The sequence below is a fragment of the Gymnoscopelus braueri genome, assembly GCF_963280865.1.
Source record: "Gymnoscopelus braueri genome assembly, chromosome: 7".
Lineage (NCBI taxonomy): Eukaryota > Metazoa > Chordata > Actinopteri > Myctophiformes > Myctophidae > Gymnoscopelus > Gymnoscopelus braueri.
The window spans coordinates 5,754,889-5,774,717 of NC_137608.1; the positions used below are offsets into that span (position 1 = coordinate 5,754,889).

General features: G+C 36.9%; 1 protein-coding gene across 1 annotated transcript in view; it reads left to right on the forward strand.

Moving 5' to 3' along the window:
• The window catches only part of LOC308089234 (DNA repair protein XRCC4-like), a 97,877-nt gene that overhangs the window by 59,867 nt on the left and 18,181 nt on the right, over positions 1-19,829 (forward strand). The window contains exons 5-7 of the mRNA XM_080433842.1: positions 7,725-7,891; positions 10,993-11,148; positions 15,534-15,628. Of these exons, the coding sequence (XP_080289968.1) occupies positions 7,725-7,891; positions 10,993-11,148; positions 15,534-15,588 (378 nt within the window). The 3' untranslated portion in view covers positions 15,589-15,628. The remainder of the gene's footprint in view (positions 1-7,724; positions 7,892-10,992; positions 11,149-15,533; positions 15,629-19,829) is intronic.

The window sequence follows — 19,829 nt, forward strand, 5'->3', positions numbered from 1 at the left end:
AACAGGAATTAAACGAGGGGGGAAAATGGCGTTCGTCCACAGACGGGATTAAAACACTTCTTTATTCAAAAATATGGACTAATACATTGCACAAATACTCCGGACACCTAGTTAACATTTGGGGCAAGCGGGTAAGCACCTTATATTTTGCATTTGTACATGTTTGGAGAAAAAATAATCAAATGAAAAAAACGGCCAATTACTCGATTTTTGAAAAAAAAAGTTCGAATCATGTGCCATCGAACGAAGCTTCGAATATTCGAGTTATTTGGGTCAGCCCTACAGTGAATAGGCTCTATGCACAGCAGCCACATTGGAAATAAATTGGGCCTCTTCCCTTACTTCCTTCACAGGTGTTACCAATGATACTAAAGAAGGCTCTGTTCCATTCTGGTCAAACAGAGTCAGGGTGCTGATATTGTTGCATGTTGGCTCACTGGAAACACTCTGCTACACCAGTGGGTCTCAAAGTGTGGTCCAGGGACCCTCATGGTCCCTTGAGGGGGTTCCAAATGGCACCTTACAGGTGTATAACTCTGAGAGTGTACAAATGGAACCAAATGGACCGTGAGGGTCCATTTGGTTTCATTTGTATACTCTCAGAGTGAGTGTCATTGAAATTAAAAAGGTTTGAGAACCACTGCCACGCTAAATGGAACAGAGCCTTCATTAGTATCATTGGTAACACCTGTGAAGGAAGTAAGGAAGCGGCAAGAGCCTATACTGAGGCAGAGACGGTGCTTTTCTTGGGGGTGCTCCCAGCTGGCCAGCGCAGGTGCGCCTAAAATCAGGTTGATTGAGGAGGTAGAGTGGCTGGTAGCGTCCCTCGATGACGCGTCCTAGGCTGGGCCGTGGTCCTCTTGGCTGTACCCTGCCTCTGTCCCACTGCCTCTCCCTGTTGAGGTGCTTACCTGTCAGGCGGTTGCCTAGCGACACTCCACATACCCCCCCCCCCCCCACAAAAGCTCGCTGCTTGGGTCGAGAGCTTCAGACCCTTCCTCTTCATACAGGTGGGATAGGGCATCGGCATGGGGGATCTCCTTCCCGGGCCGATGTTCCACTGTGAACTGGTAATCTTGGAGCTCCATGAAACCACCCGAGTGACCCGGTCATTGCGGTCTTCATTGGTGGCCATCCACTTCAAGGGGGCGTCGTCAGTGATCAACGTGAAGGTCCGGCCCCCACAGGTAGTAGCGTATAGATGGTGGATGGCCCACTTCACTGCGAGGCACTCCTTTTTCCACCGTGGCGTATAGTTTCTCTCATGTTTCATCAGCTTTCTGCTGATGAAAGTGACTGGGTGTTCCTCTCCATCTATTACCTGCGCGAGCACGGCCCCAATCCCTGTGCCCGACGCGTCAGTATGGAGGAGGAAAGGTTTGCTGAAGTCCTTTAACTTTACGAAGGCTGCCTCGGTCTCCGCCGTCCAGGAGCAGCTTTTTTTCGGGTCAGCTCATGCAGTGGAGCTGCAATAGTAACATATTTTTTTAAGAATGTCTGATAATGTGAAATCAGGCCCATAAATGATTGTACTTGCTTTTTTGATGTTGGCCGGTGCCAGCAACAAAACACCCCAGACACCTTCCGGGTCTGGAGTCTTACACAGCCCCTCCCAATGGCTTAACAGTTATTTCAGTAAACTAAAATCAATTCTACTAGGTCAGGACGGCTTGTCAGGATAGTTTAAGACCAGGACCAAAAAATGAGGACTATTTGATGGTTCTCTTTTGAAGATGGCAGCTTTATTACAGTGGATCCATGACCCCAACCCAACCTCAGTCACTATACCTTCTGGTTTCACTGTGATCACCATGGAGACGACCCCTCCCTCGTGTTTATTTGAGTGACAGAGAGAGAGAGAGAGAGAGCGACCTAGGCATGTGTTTCCAATAGCAACGCATACACAGAAGACAGTTATCAAAAACATTTTGACTTTAAGTTGTGTTGCATCGCAACATGTTGTGAGCTTGTAGATCTGCTAAAAAAAACAACAACTATGTTTTAAACAAAATAATGAAAGCAAAAAAGCTTTTCAAATGATTCAAATTCAAAAATAGCAAAAGTAGCAGATCGACAAGCTCAAAACGCGTTGCCTCGCGGCGTGTTTTGAGCTTGTAGATCTGCTACTTTTGATGCTTTTGTGTGACACTGTAGTATGATCAAGCTGGCAGTTCATTTACAAAAAAACACAAAAAGTTAGAATATGGAGATGCAAGGTTTCTGCTGGTGTTTCTTTTGTGTGATATTTTTACCCTGCGCTGTATCTGTAGTAACCTTTCTTGCCCTGTAACTTAACTGCTGTGCTGCGTCTCGCGACTGCTGATCTCCAGTCATAAAGGTTCTCGACTCCCTACCCAAACTCAAAACTAACCTAAAAGAATCCCTGTCCTCAAAATACAAGCAAACATAGTTCAACTCCTTGAACACCTTGATTGTAGAGTCCTCAACAACAAAAAAGCAAAAAAAGGCAAGGTACAAGTTGTACTTTTGTCTTTTTTTTTAGCTATGCCTATATATATATATATATATATATATATTGTTGGAGTTGAATTTCACCTTATGACCCACACAAAGTACAGATACTTGTAGCACGGAGACAATAAGGAAAGACCAGACTCAGACAGGCAGCGAAGGGTATAAGGAAACATGTTTGTATTCAGATCAGAGAGACAATAGAAGGTTTACAGTATATCACAGGTCCGCAACATCGGCCGTCCGTCTCTCCGCAGTGTAACAGAGCAAGCACGAGCTTTTAACATTGTCCAGTAACATAAACATATGACATCATAGGATGTGACATCGATGAGGTTCCGTGCGAAGGTGGACTTCTCGGATTGGATGAGAGCGATGGTTACGTCGTCGTCTGATGATGGTAGATGATGGTAGATTATGATTGTGTGACAGTTTATCTCTGGACAACAGCGTCCCCATGTCTGGGTCAAACACGTTTGACATCTCTGACCTGTCACTGGTCAGTGGAGATTTGGTGACACTAAAGGGAGACAGCTGTAGAGAAAAGAACACCCAGATACTGTGTTCCCAAAACAAGATTGCCGCAGAGAAAGCCTGTAGCATGGATTTGACCTTGGCTTGCAGACACAGAGACTGCTAGTAGAGAGTACAGAGTACTTTTAACATGACAGTATTACAGGCCCAATATGAGACCATAATTACTAGGACAGGTTAAGGACCCTAGACACATTATGATAATTTACATAAGAGATAAGAGATCAAATGACTCTATCAAGCCTACATCTTATCATGATTTGGATAGGGTCAAAGGTCAAGCTGATTGTACCTTGTGACATTATTCAAAATCAAATCACAGACAGGCAAAGATTTAAATGACTTAAGGCCAAAAATAAATGGTTATAGATAACATACACATTTATACTTCTTCAAAAGGACTGTATAATTTATTAGGCAAAAATAAATGGTGTTAGATAACATACACATTTATACTTCTTCAAAAGGACTGTATAATTTATTTATTCAAATAGGAAGCAAAACAGGGTTAGTTCATGAATTTCCAAGACACTCCACACGTGTCCAAGTTTTCCCTTTGCACCTTTGCAAATAACTTTATTATAATTCAAAAAAAATCTCAGCTAATGTCACCGTCCCAAACAAATCTTTTCAACATGTTTGGTTTAACTAAGACAGACAATTTTAGCACAGTTTAATGGCATGGCAGCAGAGAGATTGTAGGGAGGGACAACTCACCAGTCTGTAAGTTTTCATATTGAAATCTGACAAGAGACCTACGTCTCGGGTCATTGATTGTTTCTGTACACGTTCAGAAATAGAAAAGTTACCTTCCTCCTTGTGGAGCTGCAGTCCTTGTGCTTTATCAAGATACAAGTATTTAAAATGGAACGGGACACTTCTGTACTATATAAATTTGTACATCACTTTACACTTTATTTTGGGAAAAAACTTACGTGATATCATCTTAAAACTCAAGAAATACTTCCTGATTGCATGTAGGCATGTGGCATCAAACATCTGTCTATCCAAGACATAAGTTGAAATCTGTAAGACAGAATGGAAATCAAATTTACTGTTGGGCATGACAGTAGCTTACAGTTGACTGTAGTATGAAACACAGTTTAAAACAGGTTTAGAACCAGATATAAATTTAAAGTTTAGCCCTGTATGTACAATTGTATGTACAATTAGCAGGTAATGTGACCTTATAGTTGTCCAGGAATTGGATTTATGGGGTGGTTTACATTCTCGTTCTAAAATGAAACACAAAATGAAAAAGAAACACAAAACACAGCAATTAAACATTTAAATCAAATATTTAAATCAGATATTCATCAAACTCCCCTCTATTTGACACCCATATATCTATAATATAGTGTGTGTCAGATGATTTGTTGATGAGAAAGGGGATGAGAAAAAAATTATGAAAAAATTAAAATTAAAAAGTTATAATTAAAACTTTTAAAATTAAAATATAACAATGAAAAATAAGGAATAAACATCTTTGTTCTGAAGAGTATATTGAAATGAGATAAGTACAGAAAAATAGCAAATCTGCAAGCTTACAAAAAAATCTTAAGTTAAAATGATAAAATATTTTCAAAACTTTTTAAAATAAATCAAAAATGACTTTATAATAAACTTAATATTATAGTTAATGTTTCCCAATATTGATATAGAACAAATTGAATCTTATTAGGGTAAATTTAACAGATCTATGTTTTGAATGGAATTCAATAGAGACTGTAACCGGTAGGATCACGTTGTCATGGAAACGTGTCTAACGTACCACAAAGCTAACACTTCCTGCTGAAGGAATTATGGGAAATGGAGTTTTAAGAGACCAGAGTGACTTTGTTCTAACTGACTGGAGAATGACTAAAATTTTGACTAAAATGGTTAGAACTAGCGAGACAGACACACGCATTCATTCACGCATGCCTTGCATAGCTGAAATCGTTCATACATAGATAGTAGAAGGGACAAAGATAAACAGATAGACTTTCACTCCTTAGCTCTCTCGCTCGCTCGGACACTCACACACCGTAGACGACAGCTGGCGGACCCATAGAGAGAGAGAGAGATAGAGAGAGAAATCGTTCATTAATACACACAGACATACGAACATACCGAACATAGATATCTTCCAGCAACAAACTAATTTTGGAATGAAAAAGATTTTAACCTGATTGGTTTACTTATTATTTTAAATTATATTCAAAATATTTTAAATAAATTAAAACTTATTTTTTAATGCAAAAATAATTATACTGATGGTTCAAGGAATTTAGAACAGAGTTAAAATATATATATTTTAAACTTTTAAAACAAGCCTTCATAGTATAGTGTGTGAATGTATTCTTCTGTGGGCATAGCCTTGTTATGATACCAGCTCTGAACAAGAGAATGTAAACAGATAAGACATGGGAGAAGTGAGAGGCTGTATGGAAGAGGGGTTTAAAACCTATTGTTAAAGCTTAATATATTAAATGGATGGATGATTTAACTCCAGTGGTCAAAATAAAACAAACATATAAGACAAAACAAAAAAATGTACTGACACAATGTACTGAAGTTTCAAGGGTGACAACCGGGCAATTGTCGTCTGGGTCGAACATGTTAGTAATGTTCGGTATGCAGCTGGCTGGTAATGTTTCGTACTAAGAGGGATGGTAAGGGTGGTACTGACATTGAAAACACAGATCTGCATACATGGTGTTACCTGTAGCGAGCAGGTAAATGTAGCCAGGATCTTGGAGAGCAACACTGGAACACTCTCTTATGGGTTGATATGAGACCCGATGTGTAACATTAACCCACATATAGCAAATAGGCAGTGTAAAAGGGTGGCTATATCACAGGGGTTAATCTTAGGTCAAATATCAGTATAGAATCAGAAAATCAGTACATTATGACAATTGTAAGGATATATTCATGCAGGCACACAGACAAACCCCCTACATCTGATAGTCAAACATCAGTGTACGGGGTGTCTCCGGTGGTCTCATAAACATATACAGAGACAAAGACAAACTATATAATGACCCAGGTAGATAAGAGAATTTATGAGACATTGAGGAATGTTCTCCCAGGGATAAAAGGTGATAAAACATTTTTACTTCACTCACTCCCTAGCGGAGTTGTGTTAAACAGTAATTTACAAACAGGCTGATAATTATGAGACAAATGGTTCGGTAAAGACAATAAAGAAAAAGGTATACTCATCAGATCAAGGCAGGGATAAGTTACATGGAGGTCCCGATCACTGGACCATGGTACAATAAAAATAAAAATATATACTCATCAAATCTGATGTTGGTTCAGGGATCCCGACCCCGATGGCTGGACCATGTGGAATTTGAGACATGTCGAGGGTCCAGTCCAAAGGTCCAGCGATCGCGTCCAGGTCCAAAACAAAATAAATTGTGATACTGTTCAAAGTTAACCTTCATCTGAATAGAAGTGATAAGTCGTTACACCCAAGGCTGGTTCGTTTGATACGTATTAAAATATGGTCCGCCGGGGAAAGAGAGTCTGATAATAGCTCAGTTCCCCCCCGTACACCATATTTCAAACATATCCTGGCTCGATAAAGACCAATTGTTGGAGTTGAATTTCACCTTATGACCCACACAAAGTACAGATACTTGTAGCACGGAGACAATAAGGAAAGACCAGACTCAGACAGGCAGCGAAGGGTATAAGGAAACATGTTTGTATTCAGATCAGAGAGACAATAGAAGGTTTACAGTATATCACAGGTCCGCAACATCGGCCGTCCGTCTCTCCGTCGTGTAACAGAGCAAGCACGAGCTTTTAACATTGTCCAGTAACATAAACATATGACATCATAGGATGTGACATCGATGAGGTTCCGTGCGAAGGTGGACTTCTCGGATTGGATGAGAGCGATGGTTACGTCGTCGTCTGATGATGGTAGATGATGGTAGATTATGATTGTGTGACAGTTTATCTCTGGACAACAGCGTCCCCATGTCTGGGTCAAACACGTTTGACATCTCTGACCTGTCACTGGTCAGTGGAGATTTGGTGACACTAAAGGGAGACAGCTGTAGAGAAAAGAACACCCAGATACTGTGTTCCCAAAACAAGATTGCCGCAGAGAAAGCCTGTAGCATGGATTTGACCTTGGCTTGCAGACACAGAGACTGCTAGTAGAGAGTACAGAGTACTTTTAACATGACAGTATTACAGGCCCAATATGAGACCATAATTAATAGGACAGGTTAAGGACCCTAGACACATTATGATAATTTACATAAGAGATAAGAGATCAAATGACTCTATCATATATATATATATATATATATATATATATATATATATATATATATATATATATATATATATATGCATAGCAAAAAAAAAGCTTATATTATAGGCTTGGATCTTGTTAATTTTGATACACTTATTGGTTTTAGCTCTTGCTCATTTGATTTTCCTATTTGTCTCATCTGTTTAAGAAAGTAGGTAGCTGATATATTGCACTTTTACCTTAGCGCTAGGTATACTCTTAGTTGCTTGTTTTAGAAGAGAATGCACTTAAGACTTCTGGTGAATAGTAGTTTTCTTCCCTACCTATGTTGAATGCACTTATTGTAAGTCGCTTTGGATAAAAGCGTCTGCTAAATGACGAATGTAATGTAATGTAATTTTATATAATAGGCATGTTTAATGAAGTGTTCAATCAATCTAAAAAATGTCCCGTCTTTCAGGTGGATCTGGGGTCGGTGGAGCTGCAGGCGGTCCCGGACCCCGTGGAGGTGAGCCGACAGATGATTGGCCAGTCGCTGCGGCGCAACGCCGACCTCGAGTCGGAGAACGGCAAGCTGCAGGAGGAGAACGGCCGCCTCCAACGAGAGCACCAGCGCATCGTCCGAGAGTAAGGCCGCAGGGAACGCATCTGTGTCATTTTTAGATTTATTTGGCGATTCGAAAATAGCAGATATACAAGCTTATAGCGGGACACCGAGTGCCACGCTATGAGCTTGTAGATCTGCTATTTTTTTGTAAATCTTGAACATTTGTGCAAATCTTTGAATATATTTTTTTAAACAACATTTGTAACTCAAATCTTTGCTTGTGGAGGTCCCTGGAACTAAATATTTTGAGATGGGGGTCCGCGGCCAAATACACTATCATTTTGGGGGTCCTTGACATGAACCGCATGTAACGTTTCTTTTAATTGATTGATTGATTGATTGAATACTTTATTAGTCAGGAAATGTAAAACAGCACGAGGTACAGTAAGACATTAAAGCTAAAAGGAAACACAAAAAAGTCCTGCACCATTGTGGTCCTATGTATTCAATTCATCAACACAGCATAAAAATAACACAAAAATACACATCATAAACAAATATAAAACACTATATGTACAAAGGAGAAAATGAAAAAAATAATCTCCTTTCTATGGGAACATAGAGTTTACCTCCCCTTGTGGTCTCCTGATAGATGGATTTTCAGGCCTGTTTTGAAAGAAACCAGTGATCCACATTTCTTTAATGGATGGTGTCAGGGGATTACACATTTTGGTGGCAGAGCAATAGAATGAGAACTTTCCCATGATGTTTGTTCAAAATTTGGGCTGGTACCAGATCATGGTCGCTCCCTCTAGTGTTGTGGCTGTGGGTGTCACTCACTTTGGAGAAGTAGTTAGTCAGGTATGAGGGAAGGAGGCAAGTGGAGGGAGGGAGGGAGGGAGGGAAGGAGACGAGTGGAGGGAGGGAGCATGTGCGTGGTTGTTGGCATGGGAATCATAATGTTTTTTACATCACTGATACAGAATGTGGATTGATGATAACGTTATCAACTGGATTCAGTAAAAAAAACATATTTTGATGTTGATTTGAGTTGATATTATGCAGCCTAGTTTCATTTGAACCATGTAATTTAAAAAACAACAAAAAAAGAGCCGATCTACAAGCTCACACAATTTGTCGCAATGCAACACGTTGTGAGCTGTTAATCGGGGGTTCACACAGAGCACGATAACTATGATGCATAACTATAAATAAATATGTCGTTTTGAAAATGTTTCTCTGGATGGCAGAGTCCACACCATAATTATAATGACAACTATAGTCATTATATTATTTAGATCAGTAGTTCTCACACTTTTTCATGTCAAGGACCCCCACATTGATGGCCCCCGGACCCTCATCTGAAAATATTTTGTGCCAGGGACCCCCAGATGAGAAAATGTATGTAAAAAAAGATTTATAATTACGAATATAAATTTCAAAAATAGCACAAGTGCGTCACTTTGTGCCACGCTGCGAGCTTGTAGATCTGCCATTTTCACTATATTTGAAATAGGGCTTAAGTGGCTAATTAGTTTTTCCTGTCCTAGAAATGTAGTGGAGTGAAAAGCACAATATTTGTCTTTGAAATGTAGCAAAGTGAAAGTCATAAGTATCCCAAAACAACTTCAAATAACCCAAGTAAAGTACACATACTCTAAAAATTAAGTACAGTACTCAAGTGAATGTACGGTATTTCGTTACTGTCCAGCACTGACTGACTATTAACCCATTAAGACCGGGAAAGTATCTCTGTCATTTTAGATTTATTTATTTATTCCAAAGTAGCAGATATATTTGTAACTCAAATCTTTGCTTCTGGGGGTCCCTGGAACAAAATATTTTTAGATGGGGGGTCCGTGGCCAAATACATATAATTTTGGGGGTCCTTGACATGAAAAAGTTTGAGAACCACTATAGAAACATACGTTTATCAGAAAGTTAGAAGAGCTCTGTAGAATGGTATCCCAGGTCTTAAAGGGTTAAAGTGTTAGACTGGACTTGACCTCACACATGGACATGTCATTTATTTGCGGGTGTGTTCTAATGATTGGAGAGCTGCCACTGTGCACAGAGGAAGAGTGGTCATGTCTGGACGGGGTGTGGTCCATCATCATCATCATCATCATCATCCTCTCTGTGTGCACAGACACATGTATTCCAACGTTAAAGGAGTAGTTCACGCAAATAATTACTTATTTTCTATCGATTTCACACCCCATTGTGTAATTTCTTTAAATAAATAGCAGATCTACAAGCTCATAGCGGTGCCGCGCTATGAGCTTGTATATGTGCTATTTTTGAATCCCAAATATATATATATTTTTAAGCCCAAATAAATCTTAAAATGACAGAGATGTGTTCCCGGATTGAATGGGTTAAAGGGATAGTTCACCCCAAAAATAACTTTTTTTCTATCGATTACCTACACACCCCATGGAGACTTGAATTCATGGATATTCTTTTGTTTCTGTCGCATTCCTAAGCCAATCATTTGATGACCAGCAGTGGGTTCCGGTAGGAGACACAAAGCAGACTCTTTAGCCGAATTCCAATACCCCAAATCTCGACCACTCACTCATACTCGCTCACTCCAGCATGGCGATGTTACGGTGACATTGGTGACCTGCCGAAATATGTGACCATCCATGTAAGCTATGTGAAGTCCACAAGATGGTCACATATTTCGGCGGGTCACCAATTTCACCGTAACACGGCCATGCTGGAGTGACCGAGTGTCAGTGGTGGAAAGTAACTAAGTACATTTACTTAAGTACTGTACTTAAGTAAAATGTTTAGGTATTTGTACTTTACTTTTTTTTCAACACTTTTACTTCTACTCCACTACACCTCAGAGGCAAATATTGTATTTTTACTCCACTACAATTATTGAAAACTTTAGTAACTAGTTACTTTTCAGATATAAATATATTACATTATGAAACATACATTAACCACTTCAGCCCTATTTTATACCTAGGCTATTTGAAAATAGCCGATCTACAAGCTTGTAGATATGCTATTTTCAAATATTTTAGTACTTTTACTTTTGGTACTTTAAGTATATTTTGATGCCAATACTTTTGTACTTTTACTCAAGTAAATCATTAATTCTGGATTTTTATTTGGGTATTGGAATTTTGCTTTTGTGGGTGAACTAACCCTTTAAAATGTGTTGCAGGCTGCAGCAGCGAGTGGAGGAGAAGGAGTCCATGGAGAGAGAGCTGTACTCTCGCTTCATCATGGTCCTCAACGAGAAGAAAGCCAAGATCCGAGGCCTTCAGGACGCCATCCAGCGCCTCCAACGCACCGGCCAGGACGACACAGACAGACACAGGTTAGACTCTAACCTAACATACATATATCCATTTGGGGGTCCTTGGCGTGAAAAGGTTTAAGAACCACGGCTCTAACCGTTAGAGCAGTGGTTCCCAAACTGTTCACGCTAAGGACCCCCAAATGGATGTATTTGGCCGCAGACCCCCATCTGAAAATGTTTTGTGCCAGGGACCCCCAGAAGAGAAGATGTGTTAAAAAAAAGCTCAACGTGCTGCACACATCTGCTATTGTCGAATAGCAAACGTGTAAATGGATACCCAAGTGAAAAAAAAATGTATTTTTTTTGTGCTAAAGTATACTTTTAGCACAATAAGTATGTTAATTGTCAATTTGAACTTTTGTCAAAGCATACTAACAATGCATTTTTTGCAAAAATATATTTAGCAAATATAATCAGAGTGCATTCAAAAATATATTTCTACAATGCACATTAAATGTCAACATGAATTAATTTGTCATTTAGCACATTTGTTAAAAGTGAACTAAACAAAAATATATATTTAATTAAATAAAAATGTACTTTTCAAAAGTCTATTCATATACTGTTTAATTTTAGTTTAACTTAAGTACATTTAATGTTAAATATATTTTTAATTATTATATTTTAAGTGCTTTTAAAGTATATTCATAGCTAATTATCCTCAATATGCACTTATTTTAAGATATAATAAAATATGCTTATTAAAAGTATACTTTTCACAAAAACTATTTAAAATATGTTTAAGTATATATTTTTGTAAGTATGTTAATGCCTATTGTATTGAAATTTCACTCAAGTACTACTTCGTAAAAGTACACTTTTCATCAGTGCATTTATAGTATAAGGCTGGAAAAATATACTGAAAAAGCATTATACTTAATGTTTGCTTTAGTATACTTTATAAGTATACTATTTATAAATATGTTCCCGGATGCTATTAGTAATATACTTTTTAACATTATACTTCTAATATACTTATTTTAAAGTGCATTCAAAAGATATTTCTATGAAGCATATTAAATGTTAACATAAATTAATTTGTAATTTAGGACATTTGTGAAAAGTGTACTAAACAAAAAATATATATTTAATTAAATAAAAATGTACTTTTCAAAAGTCTATTCATATACTGTTTAATTGTTGTTTAACTTAAGTACATTTAATGTTAAATATGTTTTAAATGATTATATTTTAAGTGCTTTTAAAGTATATTCATAGCAAATTATCCTCAATATGCACTTATTTAAAGATATACTATAATATGCTTATTAAAAGTATACTTTTCACAAAAACTATTTAAAATATGTTTAAGTATATATTTTTGTAAGTATGTTAATGCCTATTGTATTGAAATTTCACTCAAGTACTACTTCGTAAAAGTACACTTTTCATCAGTGCATTTATAGTATAAGGCTGGAAAAATATACTGAAAAAGCATTATACTTAATGTTTGCTTTAGTATACTTTATAAGTATACTATTTATAAATATGTTCCCGGATGCTATTAGTAATATACTTCTTAACATTATACTTGTAATATACTTGTTTTAAAGTGCATTCAATATATATTTATACAAAGCACATTAAATACTAACATAAATTAATTTGTAATTTAGCATTTAAAAAGTTTACTAATGTGCTTTGTAAAAAATACATTTTGAATGCACTTTAAAACAAGTATATTACAAGTATAATTTTAAGAAGTACATTACTCCTGGATGCTATTAGTAATATACTTCTTAATATTATACTAGTAATATACTTGTTTTAAAGTGCATTTAATATATATTTCTACAAAGCACATTAGTAAACTTAAAAAGAAATGTGCTAAATTACAATTAAATTTATGTTAGTATTTAATGTGCTTTGTAGAAATATATATTGAATGCACTTTAAAACAAGTATATTACTAGTATAATATTAAGAAGTATATTACTAATAGCATCCAGGAACATATTCAAAATAGTATACTTAAAAAGTGTACTAAAGCAAACGCTTTTTCAGTATATTTTTTCAGCCTTATACTATAAATGCACTGAAGAAAAGTGTACTTTTAGGAAGTAGTACTTAAGTGAAACTTCAATAAAATAGACATTAACATACTTACAAAAATATATACTTGAACATATTTTAAATAGTTTTTGTGAAAAGTATACTTTTAATAAGCATATTATAGAATATCTTAAAATAAATGCATATTGAGGATAATCTACTATAAATATACTGTAAAGCACATATACTATAATCATTTAAAATATATTTAACATTAAATGTACTTAAGTTAAACAAAAATTAAACATTATATGAATACACTTTTGAAAAGCACATTTTTATTTAATCAAATATATATATATATATACTTTAATTACAATACTTACAGTATCTGAAGTACACTTTTGCTGATGTCATTAAAGTATACTATCATTACATTTATGGTGGCTAGAGGAAGTCCATTTCCCAGCATGCGCCCCAGTGCGTGCTGGGAAATGTGTGTTATTGTTCCTATTTGTGTTATTATTTGAATATGGGAATGCGTAGTGGGGTTGTGCTATGGGTCATTGAGTTTAGTGTTTTGTTGTGGTGCTATTTGGTGATTTATGGTATTTTATGTAATTTGTTAGTAAAACCATGAATTAAATGTCTGTTTGTTTAGTCAGTCTCTCTCCCCTTTTCCCATCCTTACATATAATGTGAGTGTGTTGTTGATGGTTGCGAGAGTTGTCATGGCTCTTACAGACAACTAAACCACAAGCCTCCACGTTACATTGCAAAAAATATTAAATTTAATTTCCCAGAAGTATATTGAATATACTCATTGGTACTTTTAATACATTCAATTTAAAATGTTATTTTGGAAAGACTTAAGTTGTACTAAAGATATGCTAAAACATATTTATTGTACTTGTATGTACTCCCCCCCCCCAAAATACTAATATATAATAATGTCATTACAAATATACTTACAGTATCTCAAGTACACTTTTGCTGATGTCATTAAAGTATACTATCATTACATTTATAGTGCAATACCAATACATATCAATTACTAAATAACTATATACTGAGTATATAGAAATTATGTTTAAAATATACTATCAATGTATTACAAAAATATTTGGAGTATAAAATAAATGAATTTGAAGTATGTTTTTAATAGTTTCAAGTATACTATCAATTTATTTCAAATATACTTGGAGTGTTAAAACAATGAATTTGAAGAATGCTTTTAAAAGTTTAAAGTATACTATCAATGTATTACAAATATAATTGGAGTATAAAATAAATGAATTTGAAGTATACATTAAATAGTTTCAAGTACATTATTAATGTAATAATAATGTAGTTAAACTATGACAATAATGTGCTAAAATATACTTTCGATGTAATAATAGTATATTTTACATTCACTAACTGTGTACTTTTAGTTAATTCGAGTTGTAGTTTAAATGCATTATTATCCCAAATTTAAATTGTGTTATTTTGGAAAGACTTAAGTTGTACTTAGTATATTAAAAGTTGAACTAAAGATATTCTGAAACATATCTGTAATATACTTTTATGTACTTTCCCCTCCCAAAAAAATACAATTTAATTACAAATATACTTATAGTATCTGAAGTACAGTTTTGCTGATGTCATTAAAGTGTACTATCATTCAATTTATAGTGTATTACCAATACATATCAAGTACTAAATAAATAAATATAGAGTACATAGCAATTATGCTTAAAATATACTTTCAATGTAATAATAGTATATTCTAAATTAACTAACTGTACATTTAGTTAAATTGAGTTGTAGTTTAAATACATTATTATTACATTGAAAGTATATTTTAGCACATTTGGATTGTAGTTTAAATACTTTATTATTACATTGATAGTATACTTGAAACTATTAAAAGTATACTTCACATTCATTTATTTTATACTCCAAGTACATTTGTAATACATTGATTGTATATTTTAAGTATAATTGCTATATACTCTATATATATTTATTTAGTACTTGATATGTATTTGTAATGCACTATAAATGTAATGAAAGTATACTTCAGCAATTGTACTTCAGATAAGTACATTTGTAATTAAATTGTATTTTTTTTGGGGGGGAAAGTACATAAAAGTATATTAAAGATATGTTTTAGCATATATTTAGTTCAACTTTTAATATACTAAGTACTACTTAAGTCTTTCCAAAATAAGACAATTTAAATGTAATTTATAAAAAGTACAAAAATAGTATATTAAGTATACTTCTGAAAAATATATTTAGTATATTTTTTTTTCACTTGGGTAAAGTGGTTAAAATGATTGTGATGCTACTTTTGCGCTCTCTCTCTCTCTCTCTTGCCATCTCTCCATCTCACTTTCTCTCGTTCTCTCTCTCCATCTGTCCTGCAGTGATGGAGAGATGACAGAGGTTGGAGGAGGAAGCCACATTGGTCTAGCCTGGTAAACCCTCCCTCCGGAAATCTCATTTCTATTTGATTCCAGGAGTGAGTCTGGCCTTTTAGCCCATTGTGGGGGTTTCTAGTGGAATTACCAACTAACCAAGCCTATCAGCGTCGTCGCACATCGTTCTGTGATTGACAGCGACAGTTGGCCAATCAGGTGGCGAGTTCGAGTGAGCCCAAAACACTAGTGATGTGCGGGTCGGGTTTTTTCATGACCCGCCCCGCCCCAACCCGCGACGGAACCCAACCCGCCTCAACCCGCCCCGCGAACCCATATATAAATCTATGGCTCAACCCGCCCCGCGACCCGCGGTGGGAATATATATTTATATTATATAGCGCTCTTTTAAGTACCCAAAGTCCCTTTAAATGTCTACAGTAGCACAACATTGTCATGGGCTGAATAAACAAGCATGTTGTTCAAAATAGGTTTTTTTTAATTTTTTTGCGTGTGAGAGCAGCTGACCCGCTCACCCATAGCCCGCATAATTTCCTCTGAAATCCTGACTCGACCCACCCGCGCCGCGGGTTGACCCGCGGGTCCCGCGGGTTACGGGTCGACCCGCTCATCACTACAAAACACAAACGGCAGCCATCTTTTTTGTCCGCTATATTCTCCGCTATTGTTTTACTTCAAAAAACTCTCTAACTTCTATTTTGAGGCACGGAATTTACTTATAAGATATCGTTTGGATAGAATTGAGTTGTTTAACTTCATATATGTGGTCAATTAATCATGACAAAGCCTATTTAAAAATAAAAATTTAGAGAACCGGTAGGGGCGGGCAGTGACACCCATGTATCCGAATAAGGCAACCCATTTTCGGCATGGCCGTCTCAAAAGTCCCGTTGCGTCACATTAGACTGGTGAACTGCTGATTGGCTGAAGGGGAAAAACGATCATTGGCTGAAGGGGTTGTCAGTCAACGGTATTACTCCCGCCCAACTCCAGCCCACAGCCAATATCGCAGAATGGGCGATCAGGCCAGACTCACTCCTGGAATCAAATAGAAATGAGATTTCCGGAGGGAGGGTTTACCAGGCTAACATTGGTCAAATGGTGACTTGATTTGGGCCGAAACCAGTTGTGGACACGCATGCGCGCTCACACGCATTCAGTTACAGGGCCGTGCAGAGAGCGAATCAGTGGTGGAAAAAGTACTATTTTTTTTTTACTTAAGTAAAAGTATCAATACTGGAATGTAGAAATACTCTATTACAAGTGAAAGTCCGGAATTCAAAATTAACTTCAGTAAAAGTACAAAAGTATTGTAGTATCAAATTGTACTAAAGTACCAAAAGCAGAAAGTACTCATTATGCAGAATGTTTTCAAATGTATAAAAGGTATGAACATCTTTTGAAAATAGCCGATCTACAAGCTCACAATGCAATTTTCAAATGGCCGAAATGTATATAGGGCTGAAGTGGTCAATGTATGTGTTGTAATAATAATCTAAATCTACAAAGTAACTAGTAACTAAAGTTTTCAAATAATTTTAGTGGAGTAAAAGTATAATATTTGGGATGTAGTGGAGTAGAAGTAAAAGTACAGCAAATTGGAAATACTCCAGTAAAGTAAAAATAACTCAAGTACAGTACTTGATTAAATGTACTTAGTTACAGTACTTTACACCACTGGCTAAAATCTAAAATGACACAAACGCCTTCCCGGTTTCAACGGGTTAATTCTGAGAAGAGTACAAATGGAACCAAATGATGTTCCCATGAACATCAATCTTTTAGCTATATGGGGGACCTCTTGGAAACCCCTGTCAAGGACTCCTGGGGGTCCCTGGACCCCCAGATGGAGAACCAGAGAGTATTATAGTCTAGTATACTAACTGGGCCAGTCATGATGATGAGAAGAAGCAGCCAGAACAGGACTGGGTTGTAAATGTGTCATGGCTGGATGGGAGCTAATGGAACAAGGCTGCACATTCACTTTAATGTTGCAACATCACCAGCGTTCACACAATGAACTGGAAAAAAGTGCTTTAACCCATTCAGTCCGGGAACGTGTCTGTGTCATAATAGATTTCTGTCATAAAAGCATCTACAAGCTCATAGCTACAAGCTCATAGCTACAAGCTCATAGCTACAAGCTCATAGCTACAAGCCCATAGCTACAAGCTCATAGCGCGGCACCGAGTGCCGCGCTATGAGCTTGTAGATCTGCTATTTCTTTGAAAAATCTTGAGAATGTGTGCAAATCTTTGAATATATATATATTTTTAAAGCGAACATTTGTAACCCAAATCTTTGCTTCTGGGGGAATTCTATGAATGTCTTCTAAATCCTAAAATCTTTTTTTTTTCTTTTAACCTATGTTGCTATATATATATCAATGGTTCTCAAACTTTTTCATGTGGACCCCCAAAATGATATGTATTTGGCCGCCGACCCCCATCTTAAAATATTTAGTTCCAGGGACCCCCCCAGAAGCAAAGATTTGAGTTATGGTGCCGCGCTAGTATGAGAGCTTGTATATCTGCTATTTTTTTGAATAGCCAAAGTATAAAATAATGGTTTAAGTGGTTCAAATCTAAAATGACACAGATGCTTCCTGGTCTTAATGGCTTAACGTGTGTGTGTGTGTGTGTGTGTGTGTGTGTGTGTGTGTGTGTGTGTGTGTGTGTGTGTGTGTGTGTGTGTGTGTGTGTGTGTGTGTGTGTGTGTGTGTGTGTGTGTGTGTGTGTGTGTGTGTGTGTGTGTGTGTGTGTGTGTGTGTGTGTGTGTGTGTGTGTGTGTGTGTGTGCGTGCGTGCGTGCGTGCGTGCGTGTTCTGCATCATTAATTGTGTCCTTGTACTCTCATTACTCACAATCAAATAACAAACATGAATCTTCCTTCAGGCGTAACGTCCTTCATGAACACATTTGCCACTTGTGTGTGTGTGTGCGTGCGTCTGTTGTTTATATTGTTATAATGACATGACATTTGTCATTTAAATCGAACAGCCAGATACATTGACTGTTAAAGGCAGATATTGTAAGAAATCATCTGAGGCCGTTAGATGTGAAAGGGGGAGGGGCAGTCACAGCATTCGAATGCAGTGACTGCATTTGAATGCTGCGAGTTTCAGGCCATTTCTCAGAAGAAGAAAAAAAATCATAATCAAAAACACATTAATATTGACACATTTTATGTTCATGCAAAGGATACAATGTTATGTTTCCAGATCGGTAAGTTGCAGTGGTGGAAAAAGTACTCATTTTTTTTGGTTGCTTGAGTAAAAGTATCAATACCACCATGTAGAAATACTGTTACAAGTAAAAGTCCGGTATTCAAAATTGACTTGAGTAAAAGTACAAAAGTATTGGCGTCAAAATGTACTTATAAAGAAAAAGTACCCATTATGCAATATCCCATTTCACAAGCTTCCAAATGTATAAAAATCCTTTGAAAATAGCAGATCTACAAGCTCACAACGCGTCGCAGAGCGACGCGTTGTGTGCTTGTAGATCTGCTATTTTCAAATAGCAACGGCTGAAGTGGTTTATGCATGTTTTACAAAGTAACTAACTAAAGTTTTCAACATTTCTTTGTGTTTTTAGTCATTTAAACTCTAACATGGCCAGTGATGTAAATGCAATGTAATCTATGTCAAGGGTTTCTAAACTTTTCAGGCCGCGACCCCCCAAAACAATCATATTTGAACTGGGGACCCCCCCCTCCACCCTGACAAACACTTGTATTTAGTTTGACTCGGTTCCACAGATAAATATTGTGAAAATAGCCGATTAATCGAAGAAAAAAAATCGCTAGAATAATCGCAAATAAAAGAATCAATAGCTGCTCTCAACACATCCTCTCCAGGAGTGTGTGTGTGTCCTTGCCCCATCGTCAACATGTGTGAAGTATAGCAGGGTGTGGAAGGCCAACGGGGCAGATGTTTACTACGCCCCGTTCCCGTCAGTGCTTTGTGATGTCATAGGTCAGCCTGATTGAGGCTGATGATGAGGAAGATGATGATGATGATGATGCTGCAGACCCGGGGAAGGCAGTCTGTCTGTCTGTCTGTCTGTCTCTCCAAACCCCGGGGTCCTAGAGGCCTCAGCGTTCTGGGCTGGTGTCTTTATTATCCAATAAACCTGTCGCGTCAAATGGAAGAGATTATGCAAAGCAAGGTTAGGTTAGAGACCCACACACACACACACACACACACACACACACACACACACACACACACACACACACACACACACACACACACACAGACACACAGACTGTGTGTCTACTACTA